The sequence below is a fragment of the Amblyomma mixtum genome, chromosome 4 (assembly GCF_055824585.1).
Source record: "Amblyomma mixtum isolate Tamu chromosome 4, ASM5582458v1, whole genome shotgun sequence".
NCBI lineage: Eukaryota > Metazoa > Arthropoda > Arachnida > Ixodida > Ixodidae > Amblyomma > Amblyomma mixtum.
Window position 1 is genome coordinate 129,365,127 of NC_143015.1, and position 16,012 is coordinate 129,381,138.

The 16,012-nt window shown below is 45.6% G+C and overlaps 1 protein-coding gene across 1 annotated transcript in view; it reads right to left on the minus strand.

The window, feature by feature from the left end:
- Window positions 1–2,993: 2,993 nt before the first annotated feature.
- Window positions 2,994–16,012, minus strand: part of LOC149348201 (uncharacterized) — a 44,681-nt gene continuing 31,662 nt past the window's right edge. Inside the window, exon 9 of the mRNA XM_089541702.1 lies at window positions 2,994–4,221. Coding sequence (XP_089397828.1) covers window positions 2,994–4,221 — 1,228 coding nt within the window. The remainder of the gene's footprint in view (window positions 4,222–16,012) is intronic.

Sequence of the window (16,012 nt, forward strand, 5' to 3'; positions counted from 1 at the left end):
TGGTTTATTGGTGTTTAACGTCCCAAAGCAACTCAGGCTATGAAGGACACCGTAGTGAAGGAAAGGGAAATTTCGACCACCCGAGGTTCTTTAACCTGCACTGACATCGCACAGCACACGGATTTGCAATATTGCGCCGATTAGCTGTGCTGCTTGAGCATTACCCATGACAACCACCGTTGTGCGAAGTAAGATGACAATGCGCTACTCGGGCAGCATTACACATGACAACCATTCTTGTGCGCAACAAGATGACAAGCTGCATACAGAGGATTTAGTTTTAGGGTTTTATTTTGTACAGAACTCAAGGGATAAAACTCGGGTGATACTTTAACTTTCGATGCCAGTAGAAATTGGGTTAATCACTAAGTTATGTTATTGACTATTTTCCGGGTCATCTTTTTGCTGCAAGAGACAAGCGCACATTTTTGTGCGTCGCCTAAAATGCTCCAATTTTGTTCATTATTTTCATAAACAACATATATATTTTAGCATAAAATATATTACATTATTTCTTATTTATTAAAAATTATTTCCAGGAGTATATTAATATCGCTTGAGCAACATCGTCCGCGTCCGTGCACGACCTACCTGCCCTTGTGCACTGGGATAACATTAATGCAACATCACAGCGACAATTTAAACTCACAGGTGCCTTGAAGTGGGATGTCGTTAGAGTAGTAATGTTTAATTGAATGATGCCAATAAGAACTCCGGTCTGTATTGACGTTTCTGGCCTCACTTCTAAAGGCTTCTTTTCCTCTGTTATCTCAGTGTCCAGACTTGTACGCTGTATTACATGATGACCTGCCAGCCAGCCCTACGCTCTACGATATTGTTTTTTTTTCGAACTTAGTCGCGAACTAAACTGCGTTTTAGAAAACAACCCTTGAAAGAGGCCCCAGACAATCAGTTAACTGAAAACACCTTTCTCGAAAAAGCCCAATGTATCCGCTAACTTTCGCGCGGTGTCTTGAGCTTTGCGCAGTGGAAAACTACGCTGTCCAGAATCCGCCTTTTCGGGTGGAAATCGGATGCGACCCGATTCTTTAGAAAACCTTTAGGCATGCGAGAATCTTACCCAAGTACGAAGGGTCTCATGCACACTGAAGTTTTTTCTGTAAATGGTTCCGAACAAGGACGTTCGACGCTCATTAAGTGATCAGAAGCTGCACCTTGACCGCTAGAACACTCATTATGTAATCTAGCTACTTTACATTTTTCTCTTCGCGTCACTGTCTTACCTCCTGTTTATATTCCGTGATCACCTCAAACGTCAAACGCGCCTCCGCAAGGATTCCGTGTTAGTGATATTAAGTGGCCATTTACAGTGCCGGATGTCCGTTCACTTGTTAGAACAGGCCTTCGAGGCAATATGAGCGTGACTGCCTCGATTTCATCCACATGCTTCCAAAAAGGGGGAAAAATGAAACAAGGGTATAGTACTATCTATTATTGCAATTACTCTGATAGCGATCTTCGTGACCTGTTCTAAGTTTTCAGTTCGTTTAGCAGTTTCATCTTGGCCGCTTGAACACGAGACAATTTAGGAAGCAATTATTATTAAGCCCTCACTCTGCCTGATGTTTTCTGTTTTGTTTTCTTTCAGGCCGACCACGGGGAGACATTCTTGCGGCACCAGGAGATATTAGGGCGACGTGATTAGACCAAGTAACCTCTCTTACTCTCGATCGCGGAGGGTGCATTCTAAAAAGCTGCAACAGCTTTTTGCGCCTGCGCAAAAACTTACTTTCAAATAGAGAAACCGTTAACTGACGCTGCTTCCGTCATGGAACGTGGAACTGCTTGGTACAAACAATTTATTTGAACAAAAAGAAGTATGCGCACAGTTCTTCCGGCACTATAAAAATTTGATCTGTGGCAAATTATCCATGAAGTTATTATGGTGCCAAAAAGTAAGTTTCAATTACGTAACTAGAGGTTCACATCACAGAGCTAGTATCGAGAGATTGGACAACTTCCTGCGAGGTAGGTGTCGACTTGCTGCTACTTGGCGCGAGGTAGGTGCCCAACACAGCAAAGCTATACAACTACTATTCCTACAAGCGCCACGATAGAGACCACCATGAATCCAAAAGGTAGGACCCTGACGACGCCACCGTGGCAGTCCTGAGCCCCGAGGTTTCCATGGTGCATCCGCCCTGCCCTGTTCTGTCGGCAATGCCCATGGAAACCCCGAAGTTCTCGGCCAAGTCAACCAGAACATCTACAAAGACGCGCCAGAAGTCAGCGAATGCTTTTTAAAGCAAAAAACAAATGAAAAGTGTGGCCATCCAGCACATCACGACCTCCATTGCGGCGAGCCATGTACGGCGGAATAAATGCTTGATATATTTTGTGATATTGCCTCATCCAAGCTTAAACTAGTATTTTGTTCTGTATTCATCTAGTGAGTTGCAACATCGCTAAGGAGGTCTTATCGCCGTGCGCCCGTGGCTTCGTGATGGAATAATGCAGGATAGCTTACTCTACATTAGGCGATCAAGCCTCGAAGCGCATCACAGATACGTGTAGACATTCCTCTCCTGTGACTGCCGCGTGTGTGTTTAAAATGGGCACTGCTTTACTTGCCCGTTATTTCACTGTTCAATCTGGCACATCCAAAGGCGATAAAGAGTCCCCGCATGCACTTGCACTTAATTATCGCATCCGTGGCGCAATGCCTATATACAATGTGCGGCCAAAACTACTTCTCAGTGAATATGGGATTTAGTGTAGTGAAAAGCACAAGTTCAACTTCACACTATATCGTTAGAAATGCGGAGAAAACGAATAAAAACACCGACAGAAACTTAGCTAAGACTACGGAAAATGTGAAGACAATAGCTCTCCATGCGCTTGAGAGCAATTTTCTGTCATCTTAGAGCACCGGTTGGGAAGAATCCTTCTCTAAACGTCTACGTAATATTCGTAAACATGCTCATGCTGCCTCAGTTGCCACCCAAACACAATGGCGATACAATTTAGGGATTTTAGCCGTCGTAACACGCCTTAGCCTTGACATCGGGGAATATGAACAGTCCCATTGACCAGGCCGGCAGGCTGATGATAGTGTACACCAGTTCCTCGGGTCCGGGGTCAGGGGGATCGGTTCCGTCGCCTCCCGACCATGAAAGGCTTTTACCATTCAGATAAACATCGGAGCTGCCGATGTCCGAAGAGGGTGTGAGGACCCAGCGAAGCTGTCGCTCCCAGAGTCTGCGAGAACCGCTTTTCTTCAGCTTCGCCTCCGTGTCCGCAAGCCGAACGCCATAGAAGGCCAATCCACCCGGATAGTTGCGGGCGCAGTGGACGTACATACGAGTAGCCGGGTCATTCAGCCGTGGTCCTTCGATGGTCAGCACTTTTTGGCCGACGTGTTTGGCTAGGAGAAGCATAGCCCAGTAATCGGCAGTCGGCTTGGCGCCGTCTCCACCTTCGTTTTTGGCTATAATAAGGGACTCGGCAGACGTTCCCAACAAAGAGTCGTGCAAGACTGCCGCGACGCCCCTCTTTGCCGCCATGCCGAACGCCTCGGTCCAAGCCAGCATGGCGGCGAAGGTTCCAGAGACGCCCTCGACAAAGCCCGCCGTGGTCGCTAGGGACGTAAGCCATATTCGTGTGATGCGAGGCGCCGCGGTTTCGACCAGAGCACGGGCAGTCTGGAGATCAGAGTCGAAGCGTTCCATGACGGCAATGTCCAGCAGGTCCTTGGCGGTGACATTGGACGCTTCGTGAAGGACGTGTCTCAAGGACACGACGTCCACGAACCGACCGCGGCCCTTGACGAAGCGTTCCAGGTAACGAAGTCCGGGTTTCCTCAGCGTTGAGACCCCGGGTCCCACGAGCGGAGCAGGGTAGAAGGCTACTAGGTCACGCAGGGCCTCGTATTCACAAGCTAGTGCGTACGGGCTTGGTCCCGGGCCGGGCCAGTTGTCCGCGGCCGCCTCTCCAAGCTGCCACATGAGCCTCGAGGTGAGGTTGTGGCGCTCACTGAAGCGCATCAACAGAGCGGCGTCCCGGAGGTCCCACCGGCCGTAGACGGGCGACGAAGGCTCGACGTCTTCGAGCCGGTGGGCGTTCAGGCTGAACAGTAGCCTCCAGTCGCAACGCTCCACGAACTGGTTGAGCGAGATCCACTCGGACCCCATGAGCGGGAAACGCTCCCGACTGCTCAGGCTGGTAGCGCGAAGCCGGCTGCGTTGAATGACCACCTGTGGGCTGCCTCAAGTACAGAAAAGCAAGGAACAAGGTTAAACAGTGACATCTACAAGACAATTATTTATATTTAGGGGAACGCTATGTCCACAGGTTTTCTGTGGTGAATTCACGCGTAATCATTTCCAAAACCGTTATAAAAATGGTCTATAGACAGTCTATAGACTTATTCACTCTACTGACTTCCTTTAGATATTGCCTTTTGTCTGTTCATAGTCTATAGACCGTCTACAGACAAAAGTCTACTAAAAGTGTATGGCCATAAATCTATAGATTGTCTATAGATTGTCTATGGCATTTGTATTGCCTATAGACTTTTGTCAATAGACAGTCTATAGAATTTATCGACAGAACTCTATAGACACTCTATAGACTGTCTAAAACTTTTTTTGTAACGGAAAAGACGAGGGCACAAAGACATGGAAAGACACGCAGCATATTTTGCATGTCCTGTGTATGCACTGTGGGTATGTCCTTCCTTGTCATTCTGTCCTCGTATTGTCGCGCAGTTTTTGAAAATGAACGACTTGCACCAACTAACTCGACAGAAAACTATCACAATCATGGCAGGGCCTCAGACTACAGATACGCATGAAATCATACCAATAAGTGGAGGTTCAGAACAGTACTGACGTTCTTACTGAAGTATTTGTAGGTTTGAATGAAGTGCCCCAGAAGAGGATCGCCTTTAAAATGTAATAAGTTTTGTTCCTGAAAATTCATGTTTCTTCCTGGACTGCAACAATACGGGATAAAGTTTAGTACTGCGTGTGCCCCTGGTACACAGGAGTCTTCCGCTACTAGAATGGACGTCAAATACGCCATAGAGGGTACGAAAGAAAGCATCGCGGAACTCTGTCTCTCCAGCCCTCAACGAAAATGAGTTTATCAGAGCTCCGATTCTGCACAATTCTTTCGCTCTGTGAGTGGTGGCTCGAGTACTCACGTAAGTTTACCCAGGTAAGTTTCGTGCCCTACCTTCTGCTGCTCTATTCTCGCATTTCAAGTGTCCTTCCATTTTTATCACGCTTACACATTTCAACTTTTTCAAGCGGCCCGCTACCCAACCAGTTTATCTCGATTTGTTAGTGAAATTCTTCTTACCATGCCGTGTGAGAGAGGAGCGCGTCGGCGCAAGTTTTTTCGTCAACACTTCTCTGTCTAATAAGCATCTAAAATTCGGCAGACTTTTTATATTTAAATATCTAATGTCAGTCATTGGTTTTATCGTCTTTGAGTGCTTCTAGAGATCCAGTAGCCACTGTTATACTGTCTCCCTGGATCACAGAAAGTCGAGCTTTCTTGCAGGAAATCCACGTTAGCATAAATTATTGCGACCAAAGGTGTTCTGATAATAAAGTATTCGGCCGAGCGTAACTTCTAAAAAAATTCATGTATTTATCGATCACTCTCTGATTGATTGATTGATTGATTGATTGATTGATTGATTGATTGATTGATTGATTGATTGATTGATTGATTGATTGATTGATTGATGTATTTTTGCTGGCATAGCAAAGCTGCGTACTGTGAGGCACGCCGTAGATGGCGGCTCTGGCTTGGATATCGGCCGTGACACCCTCATTTTGATGTCGAGCGAGGCGAAGTGCATGAACACCCATGTACTGAGATTTCGGTGAACAATAACAAACCCCGGGTGGTAGAAATATGCTCCTGGGAGGAATGGCGTGGCAGGGAAAGGCCTGGATGAAAGAAAAAACCTACGTCTTTGCCTGCCGCGCCATTCCTCCCAAAGCATGTCGCATTAACTTGCCCAAACCTTTACGCTGGCATAGAAATATGTCCCAGCGACAGTGCCGACGTTATTACTTTCCGAAAACTGGGCTGGAATACACGCGCGAGAATTTGCGCAATGCCAATTTTGCAGGTATCTACTGCCTTGCGAGACAGCAGATTTTGCAGGTATCTATTACCTTGCGAGAGAGCCGTGTGACCGTGATTGCCATCCAACTTCGAACAAAGCAATATCGCCAATTAAAAATTTATTGAATGGCGGACAAGTAGGCTGAAACGTCGCTCAAAACAGGGAGTATGCACGCAATAAATGTGGCGCATAATCGGGCGAAGTATGCAGAGAGCATTTTCGGCGATGCATGTACTATCACGATGGAAAGAAATGCGAACAGAGCGGAGCCTAGGCGCTCCGCTGTTCGCATTGTTTTTAATCACGCTTTTGCTTCGGTGGTAGCAAAAAGGTGCTAAAGTTGTCCTTAATGCATTTTATGACGGCTCTAACGACTTTGTCTTAGCACCCAAGTAAAAGCGCCATCGAAAGAAATTCGAACAGCGGAGCGCGTAGGCGCCACGTAGCTCGCGTTTCTTTCCATCGTGATAGTACGTGGGTTGTACTGCGAAGAAATCTTTTAAAGCTCTGCAACAAAAAAGTAAAGCAGTAACACGAAATTACGGATAGCCGAGGGAGTCTAGGATCCTTATATTTCCTCTCTCAGTGTGACAGTACATAGTGTAGCATTTCAAGTATGAAACCTGTGAAGGAAAATTACGTAGACGTATACATTAAGCGCTACTGTGCTTGTCAAGAAGCACAATCAGTCGCACTCAGTCTAATAGGGGCTGCCTGCTATACAAGAAAAAAAAGTACGGTGCAGAAAGAAGGAAAGAAAGAAAAAATGAAAGGAAGAAGAATAGAAAGAAGGAAAGAAAGAAAGAAGGAAGGAAGGAAGGATAGAAAGAGAGAAACAAAGAAAGAAGGATACAAAGAAAGAAGGAAAGAAAGAGAAAAAGAAAGGAAGAGAGAAAGAAGGAAAGAGAAAACGAAAGAAAGAAAGAAAGAAAGAAGGATACAAAGAAAGAATGAAAGAAAGAAAGGAAGAAAGAAAGAAGGTAAGAAATAAATAAAGAAAGAAAGAAAGAAAGGAAGAAAGAGAGAAAGAAAGAAACGAAGAAAGAAAGAAAGAAAGAAAGAAAGAAAGAAAGAAAGAAAGAAAGAAAGAAGGAAAGAAGGAAAGAAAGAAAGAAGAGAAAAGCGGAAAGCTTATGGTATGAAAAGAAAAAAAAAGAAAGCAAAGGGCGAGTCAAAAAGGGAGAGGATCATGTTCTTCGGCACCTTCGGAAGCAAGTTTTGAAATCACTCGCCGCGCTGAATACTTGATGCCAGCAGCAGTCGGTTCCCGCGTCACCGCTACCCCCACCATGGGTAGTAGAAGCTCTCCGGGCCTACGTGAGCAAACTTCGACAACGCACTTATCAAGTGGCCACAGTGCGTGCGTGTGTGCTGTGGAAGAAAACTCCTTTTTCTTGACCGCCGTTTAATTCCTGCCTAAGGAGACCGTTCCCTTTGAAGAATGTCCTTCCACAGAGTATGAAGAAGGATCAACTGAAGCGACGTTTATCATAACGGAGAGAGGCAAACTTTGTCTCAAAGCAGCTCGCAGCGTCGTCAGATCTGAAATTGGCACTGAATTAACGGCTATGTTTCGCCGTGTAACCAAGAGTCTAGATTAGCTAGTGTTAGTGCACAGAATGACTTGTAAGCACCACAACGAACGGTACAATAACACGTGACGCCATATTTCAATGTCTCTAAAATTGAGAGTAAAATCCTTTAAATTTCCTTTTTGATTCCCTCCCACCGTTGAAAAGTGTAGCGACTTGGATGGAACCCTCATGAAGTTACCAGTTGACCACTTTGTACAAGAACTACGCAATTATGTCACAACTTCCTATAATATATTTGGCTACGTTACATGAACAAAAGGTTGGTTAATAACTGGCCAAAGCCATGTATTTTTTTCATAAATGGCGTGATATTGCACCTAGGCTGTTATGTCTCATCAGAAAAATCAGAATATAGCCATCAACTTCACCACCATCATCATCATCAGCCTGGCTATTCCCACTGCAGAGCAAAGGACTCTCCCATGCCTCTCCAATTAACCCTGTCCTTTGTCAGTTGCGGCCACCGTATTCCCGCAAACTTCCTGCCGCCCCCTGCCACGTTTGCCTTCTCTTGGAATTCACTCCGTTATCCTGAAGGACCAGCGGTTATGTTGCCTTCGCATTACATGCCCTCCCCAAGCCCATTTCTTCCTCTTCATTTTGACTAGGATGTCATTAACCCGCGTTTGTCGGCTCACACACTCCGCCCTCTTCCGATCTCTTAACGTTACACCTATCATTTTTCTTTCCATAGCTCGCTGCGTCATCCATAACTTAAGCTGAACCCTTTTCGTTAGCCTGCACGTTTCTGCCCCATAGGTGAGTACCGGTAAGATACAGCTGTTGTAGACTTTTCTCTTGAGGGATACTGGCAAACTGCAGTTTGCCAACAACTTAACCAACCGCAAAATGTTCTGACGTGTGCAAAGCATCGAGGACTTCGCATATATATATGCTTTCGTCGGATGCGGTTTCACAACTGCGTTGCTTGAGTCAGACAGATACCGAATATCGCACGCTACGTGTTTCTAGGTAAGCTCAGTTAGTTGCTTGCACTGTGCCCGGAAGATTGAACTCTGATCACCATGCACAGAGGGCGCCACCTTGCGTTGCTTAGGCCACATCACGAGGGCTTCGGTTCGAAACTAGTCGGCTTCTACACAAACTCTGAACCGAACTACTCCTACTGCACACAGTCACGCATGGCAGGTCTCCTAACGCGAATACGACGAAGTACACGTCGCTGTTTTAAATATGACCAAGGCCATGGACAATTCATTTGTCGCACAGTAGTGGTCAGCCATTTGACACCTCGCACTGTGCTGAGCAGATGTCGCTCCCACCTGGAATTTCAGCACGCCATCACTGCCGCACAAAACTCTGGTAGTTGTAGTTATTAGGCCGCGCCGAATCGCAATACAGGTTCAAAACGCAGACCTCAAAGAGCGATTTATCAAAGAACCAACAATGGTACATTCGTAATTTCAAGATAGACTCTGTGATTTATACCCAGCAAAGTAATGTAACCAGACTTTTCACATTCGTTTCTTGAAGCGCAATCATTGTTAACTGCGACACAAGTCTGCTAAGAGGAGACGCGAAAGCGCCCGTCACAAAGTCTAGTGTGCCTAGACACGGTGTTTGCCTCAATGTGGCCACGCTGTCTGCATTAGAGCAGACATGGCACCAATTAAAGGAACCCACGTGGGCTAAGAAACCAGAGGTCCCACATTGGCCGGAAGTGGGATTGAGCAGAGGCCACATGCCTAGACATAGTGATAGTACAAGTATAACTACAATCATCATGGCTGCCGTAGATAAAGTGCGCATGCGTAGTGAGTGTAGTATCGATCTACTCGTGCGATGGAGTGCCATCAGTCTACGCCCTAAAAACACTTAGAACCAGATGTAAGAAAGTTGTATAAGCTTACGAAACTTCCTATGCCACAACCTACAGTTCAAAAATCGCTCTATGGTTCTGGCTCTTAGACGCGGAGCGCAGGTCGCGAATTCGATCCCAGCCGGGGCGACCACACATCAGTGGAGGCTATGCACAAAAGCGCACACTGAGATTTCAGTGCACGTTAAAGGATCTCATGTAGTCGACCCTAATCTCGAGCCCTCCAACAACGGCATTCTTCTTAACTCAAAATGCTGATTTGGCACGTAACAAATCATTAACCCTCAACCAACATCCAATCTACCACATCTACACGGAGTTACATCTTTCGTAAAAGCTGGCCTAGAGAGTGAGGCCCGTTCGCAGTCGCTAGTTTTTATTAGCGCTCTATATTAGCTGCAGGCTGCTAAAAGAAAGGCTGCTGGAGGCGACGGTGCGGTACAGTGTTCGGACATGAGTTACTCTCTTGAATGGAAACGGCAACCGCGCCGCGCTTAAGATGGCACTGAGCTTGATTACTGGGAGCCCGGGTCTCGTTACTGTCAGCCGCGGTCAACTGGTCGAGCCATCGACTTAATGTGAGTGTAGACTCATTATCTTAAGTGCCCAAGCGTCCTGCGTGGGCCGCCTTTTCTTTCACTGTGCTTTGCATTCGCCACGGAAAGGTCAATTACGCTTATAGTCAGTAGGCTCACGCGCGTACAGTGATCAAGGGAAAACTAGGCCGACTAAAGCTGCACTGATTTTCGCAGGTAATTATATCAGGCTCAAAAAATAACAAGGAAAAGAAAAGTTTCCGACCCCGTTTCGCGTGCTACCTACCACTTCGCTCCGACACGAATTCTTAATTGATTAGTTCCTCCCAATGAGTAAGCTTGCCGACCCAGAATTCCAGGATTAGAATTCTCAGCAGCTACGGGAGCAGGCTTAGAGCTAAGTTCGCCGAATGGGTTGACTAGCCCGAAGAAAAAAAAAAGAAAGCGGTTGTCGGTTCTTGGAAAACCATTAGATACATAAAAAACGCATGCACACCAACACAAAGACATGCAACCGCCCTCTGGCGTTCTGCGCCTGTGGCGCCACGGACAAGACAGGATTCGAATTATTCACTCGGCAAGAATGTGGCAAACCCTTGTCGCCAGTGCAGCGTTTCGTAAGGGCCGAAAAGAGGCCATAACAATAGAGAAACGAAAACGACTTAGTAAAACAAGTTCAAGTATCTCGTATGCGGAACGTTAGTTAAAAAGCTCCCCGCGCAAGCTACGGGGACACCGGCTGCATAGCTGAGGCTATACCACGCGTGAAACAGGGAGCGGAATTCACTCTATATCGCGCAGGCAGTGCTGCGCATAGGGTATGAGACACGCCCAAAGCCCTCGGATTTTGGTCGGCTCGGCTACGGCCAGAGATAAAAGCAGGACACGAAAACGAAACAACAAAAAAAGAAATGTTAATTGCAGGGAGCGACCAAACAGGCTTGTACAGGACCGGTCGCGTGTTCCTTGCTGCTTACATAACCGCTTCCTGATCTCTATATGTCGCCAGCAAAATAGCCCTAATTGATATTTTCCGGGGTCCGCGGAGCTGGGATGTAAGCATTTCTTTTTACTCAGTGCACCTGTCGCAAGCCAGGAAAAAGCACCCACTGACTAATCAGGTTTAGAGTAGTCGACTCTCGTTAATATAACTCCATAGAGACCGAAAGGTTGTTCGAATTATACGAAGGTCACATTAGTGGTAGCCTCTTTAATAAATGAGGCGTGGACCATAGTATCTGTTCGCTTAAACCGGAAGGTCGAACTAACGAGATCTCGCTGTAATTCCTATGTGGGCAATTTTACTTTTATTTCTTTTCCTTGCCCATTCTACTCTTTGTAATTCGTACTCCCTGGTACGCTTGAAAAGGGTAATATGAGTGTGGAAAAAATGAGAATTCTTGACTTTACACACACAGATCTCTGGGAGTCCTCAAATCACTTTCAGGTAGGTCGCCACACTACAGCTTCCGAACTCATACACATACAACTAAAATAATTAGAACTAATTATGGTAAACAGGATATTGATTATCAAGTAATAAAGATACTTAACCGCCATGGACGCTACATTGATTTTACGCTAGCGTTTAAGTCATTCAAATCAACATATAAAGAATTTTTACAGATCACTGAAGATAATTTATACATATAGGTACCCGTAAGGCATATGCAAACCTTTGGTTTTTGTAAATTTTCCCCGGTTTTCTGTCAGTGTCATCCATCACGAACGCTAATTCATGTCTTCACTAAAATGTGTTGTCGCGAAACCTAAGTTTTTTTGTGTTGCTTCACCGCGGAAGTTTCTTTATTCTATAGCCATCATTCTGTGTTTATATGTATTTTATTTTTCTTCTGTCATTATGTACACCGTTTCAACAGGAGGAAAACCTGTATATGTATTGAAGCTGCCCACTGCGAATTTCATACGGGAGACGAGGCCTTGTCCGGCTCCATGCCTTTTGCCTTGTCTTCCACTTTCAGTTGAAAGAAAATAAAATATTTCTTTCTCTCTCTCTCTCATAGTTCATTAGTGAAGCAGTTAAACGATGCGCCACTGCCCCGCGATGACAGGTGCTACCACTGGTGAGGCTTGTGAAGCCCAGGTTGCTCGTCCCGAGCATCTCTCGCGACCAATCATTAATTGAACTGCCACCCGTCACGGTGGGCAGGTTGCGATGACGTCGCACGGTCACGTGACCTATGTGACTCGCCTGTCAGTACGGGGAGACGCAGACAGACAGTGGCAAAATCAAATCGCAGTGTAGGCTTAATGATAACGCACTAAGAGCAAAAAGGGAATGCTGCGTTTGTGGTAAGTTTACCGACGAACGAATTTCAACCTGTCAGACCAACACTGGGCTATGATGCGCCCCATGCTCACTCAGCCACCGCGATGGAAAGGTGGCTGCGACGGTATGCCCTTAGGAGTGAAAAATTTTGACTTTGGTGAACAACTTATGCGGGGCCATCCATTATGCAGAAAGCATGCATGAAAGGGCGACAACACGCTGGCTGCCGAATTTCGAAGCAGTCATGATGGGATTAATTAATTAATTAACTAATTGGTTGATTGATTGATTGGTTGATTGATTGATTGATTGGTTGATTGATTGATTGATTGATTGATTGGACACTGCAAGACTCGATATGAGTGGAGAAAAAATATTAAAGAGCCACTGAGAATTAACTGGAGTTGGCCTGTATGATAGATTACCGCACTCAGACGACAACGACGCTCTACCATTTACCACAGAACTTTTATAAGCTAGAAAAGGCGAGAAAATGAAATTCAGGTGTCTCTAGCACCGGCTGACTTCGCAACTAAACTTCAGTGACGTCAGGATTGCCTTTTTCGAAGATCCTAGAGGCTACACTACACTACACCGCCATTCACCTCAAAGCGCTACTGAAGGAAACCTTTTTGGTGCAGACGTCACGAGTTTGAATCCAGTGGTAGGAGAAATTTTAAATGCCATTTACTCAGCAATAGCTGCATCCTTTGCAGCCGTAAAAACATGAACATATCTAGAAAGAGTCGCAGAATCGATTCTATGAACAAAAATTGGACTGAGTTGTATTGACTCTTTAAGATAAGCACATTTAAAGGAATCGAAGCACTTAGCAAAGACAGAAGACGACTTAGTTCGGGTAGTTGATTCATGTTGATGAAAACGACTGAACAGCGCTTACAGACCGAACGAAAGAGAAGAACATGTGTCTTTCTTCTTCTCTTCCGCCCCATATGTTGCCGCTGTTCAGTAGTTTCCATCAGCACAGGTGGCTGCTTAATACGACTATTATGGGTGAACTAAACGCGGCATACCCCGCTTATCGGGCTCAACATTGTCTGTCTGCAAGTTGCCCTTCAGTAAAGTCTGAAAGTCACTTTCACGGTTCGTTTTCTATTCCGTCTGATAGTACACCGTCGACATCGTTCCCACGATCCGCGCTTAACCCATCTTAAACTCATCTCCCGCTCCGACCTACATGGGGCTTTCCGCAACTAGATGGAGTATCGCAAACAGCGAATTCTCGCCCCACTGTTCTGACTATTCCGCAAAACAGCTGAGAGTAGCAAGTCGGCCGCAGTGGGAGATGCAGGGACGATAGGTTCGGGGACCGTGCGAACACTCCAAGGACATCCTTCACTGATGGCGGCAAGGTAGTTTGCTTGTAACGCACTGTTTATCCTGAAGGCTGACCGACGAAAGTTTGATAACTTTGTCATTCGAGGCAGCGAGCAACACGAGTGAAATTGTGGAATCTGAAAGGTTTCGTCCTCAATGCGAAAGCTCGGCACCTTTTGTGTTGCTGGCGAAACAAATGACCTTTCTAAGGAAAAATAAGACTGCGCGAATATGACAAGGGCAGAAGGCGGAATGCATTCAACCTAAAAGATGTCGTGCCCAAAATGTGGTTGGAAGAAGATTTTTCACCCAAAATCCAACTACAACGAAAAAAACTGAGGGATTATGCAAAAAGTATTCGGGAGGAAAATGAGCGATTCACTATTCGGTTTAATAAGCTGCAGTTACGTGGTGCAACCTACAAATATGACCCCGCTTTGGAACAAGTTGTGAAGGTATTCGAACAAGAAGCGCGCAGTCCTAAATGACCGGAAACTCAAAGCAAGTGGTCATCCGGCAAGCTTCGAGAAATTTCTGTGCTTCTTGCAAACTTCCGCAGCATTGTTCCCAAACTTGACACCGTGAAAGGCATAATTTTTACGTGCTCTCCAGACATCATTCTTGGCACCGAGACATGGCTAACGCCCGACGTTTCCAACAGCGAACTATCACTTCCTGTGGACCTAACTGTTTTTCGAAAAGACAGGAAAGAGGGTAGGGGAGGAGGCGTAATGATCGCCATACGGAGCGATTATCAGCCATGTCCTGTCGCCTTTGAAACGTGTCTTGAGCTGCTGTGGGTCATGGTTCGGCTCAAAGGTGTCACATATGTCATAGGTGCATGCTACCGGCCTCCAAACAGTCTTCCCGATTTTGTCGATCACCTGCACGATGCACTAGAATACATTTTCGCTACATACCCCCAAAGCATTGTACTGTTAGGAGGCGACTTCAATTATTCCGCTATTAACTGGAAAACGTCATCTGTCACTTCCGGATCGAATCGCCATGAATGTTCCCGCCTGCTTGATACAATGACAGCGTTTCATTTAACTCAGCTGGTACAGGAGCCCACCCGAGGTGATCACGTTCTAGATCTGTTATTTACTAACCTTCCTACTCATTCCCGCACCTACGTACTCGAAGAGATAAGCGATCACAGATTCGTCCACAGTTTAGTACCCATGTACGTTCCTGCCAAGCTTATTACGACCAAATGCATCCTAAACTACCCGAAATGCGATCATGAAAAAATGAACCGCATGCTAAGAGACTTCGCGCATACTTTTCAAACCGCCTTTGTAACTCGCACGGCAAACGAAAATTGGTTGTTATTTCGCGATAAGTTGAAGGAAATCGAGCATGCCTGCATCCCAAAAATACACGTCAAAACAAGAACTGACTCCCCCTGGTTCACAAAAGATGTTAAGAAGTGTCTAAACAAAAAGAAAAGAGTGTACCGCAGAGCTAAGGAAGTTAACTCTGACAGCGCCTGGCAACAGTACAAAGACGTATCTGCTACGACCGAAATCGCCATAAAGAAGGCTAAAAACAAATTTTTTAACCACACTTTACCCGACTTGTTAAGAACCAACCCTGCAAAATTCTGGCAAGTGATAAACCCTAAGGGCAGCCATGAGATACCAGTATTGAAAGATGCGGACGGACGTGTGGCACCTCCAGAGGCAATGCTTGACCTATTCAACAAGCATTTTACAGATACCTTTACAACCGAATCAGTGCCTTTTAATTACCGTGAACCTCAACAACCGTTACTGTTTCATCCATCAGAACCAATCATCATTAGCGCAGCTGGTGTTGCCCGAGCTATTGAGCGACTTCCACTTAATTGTAGCCCTGGTCCAGACGGTATCAATACCAAACTTCTTAAACTTACCGCGCACGTGTCGGCTGCCTTATTAACTTTAATATTTCAGCAGTCTTTAGATACAGGATGCATTCCCGATGACTGGAAAACCGCAAACGTCAGCCCAGTTTTTAAATCCGGTGATAGCACGTCACCGGAAAATTATCGCCCCATATCACTAACATCTATTTGTTGCAAGTTGCTTGAACATATCCTCTTTTCAAACATAATGACCCACCTAAACGCTAATAAGTTGCTTATTGCTAACCAGCATGGCTTTAGGCAAAAAAAGTCCTGTCAAACACAGCTATTTGAGCTCTTAACAGATCTTCATGAATCGGTACACGAATTAATATATACTGATGCCATATTTATAGATTTTTCAAAAGCTTTCGATCGCGTTCCCCACATAAGACTAATGCAGAAAATTAACAACCTACAAC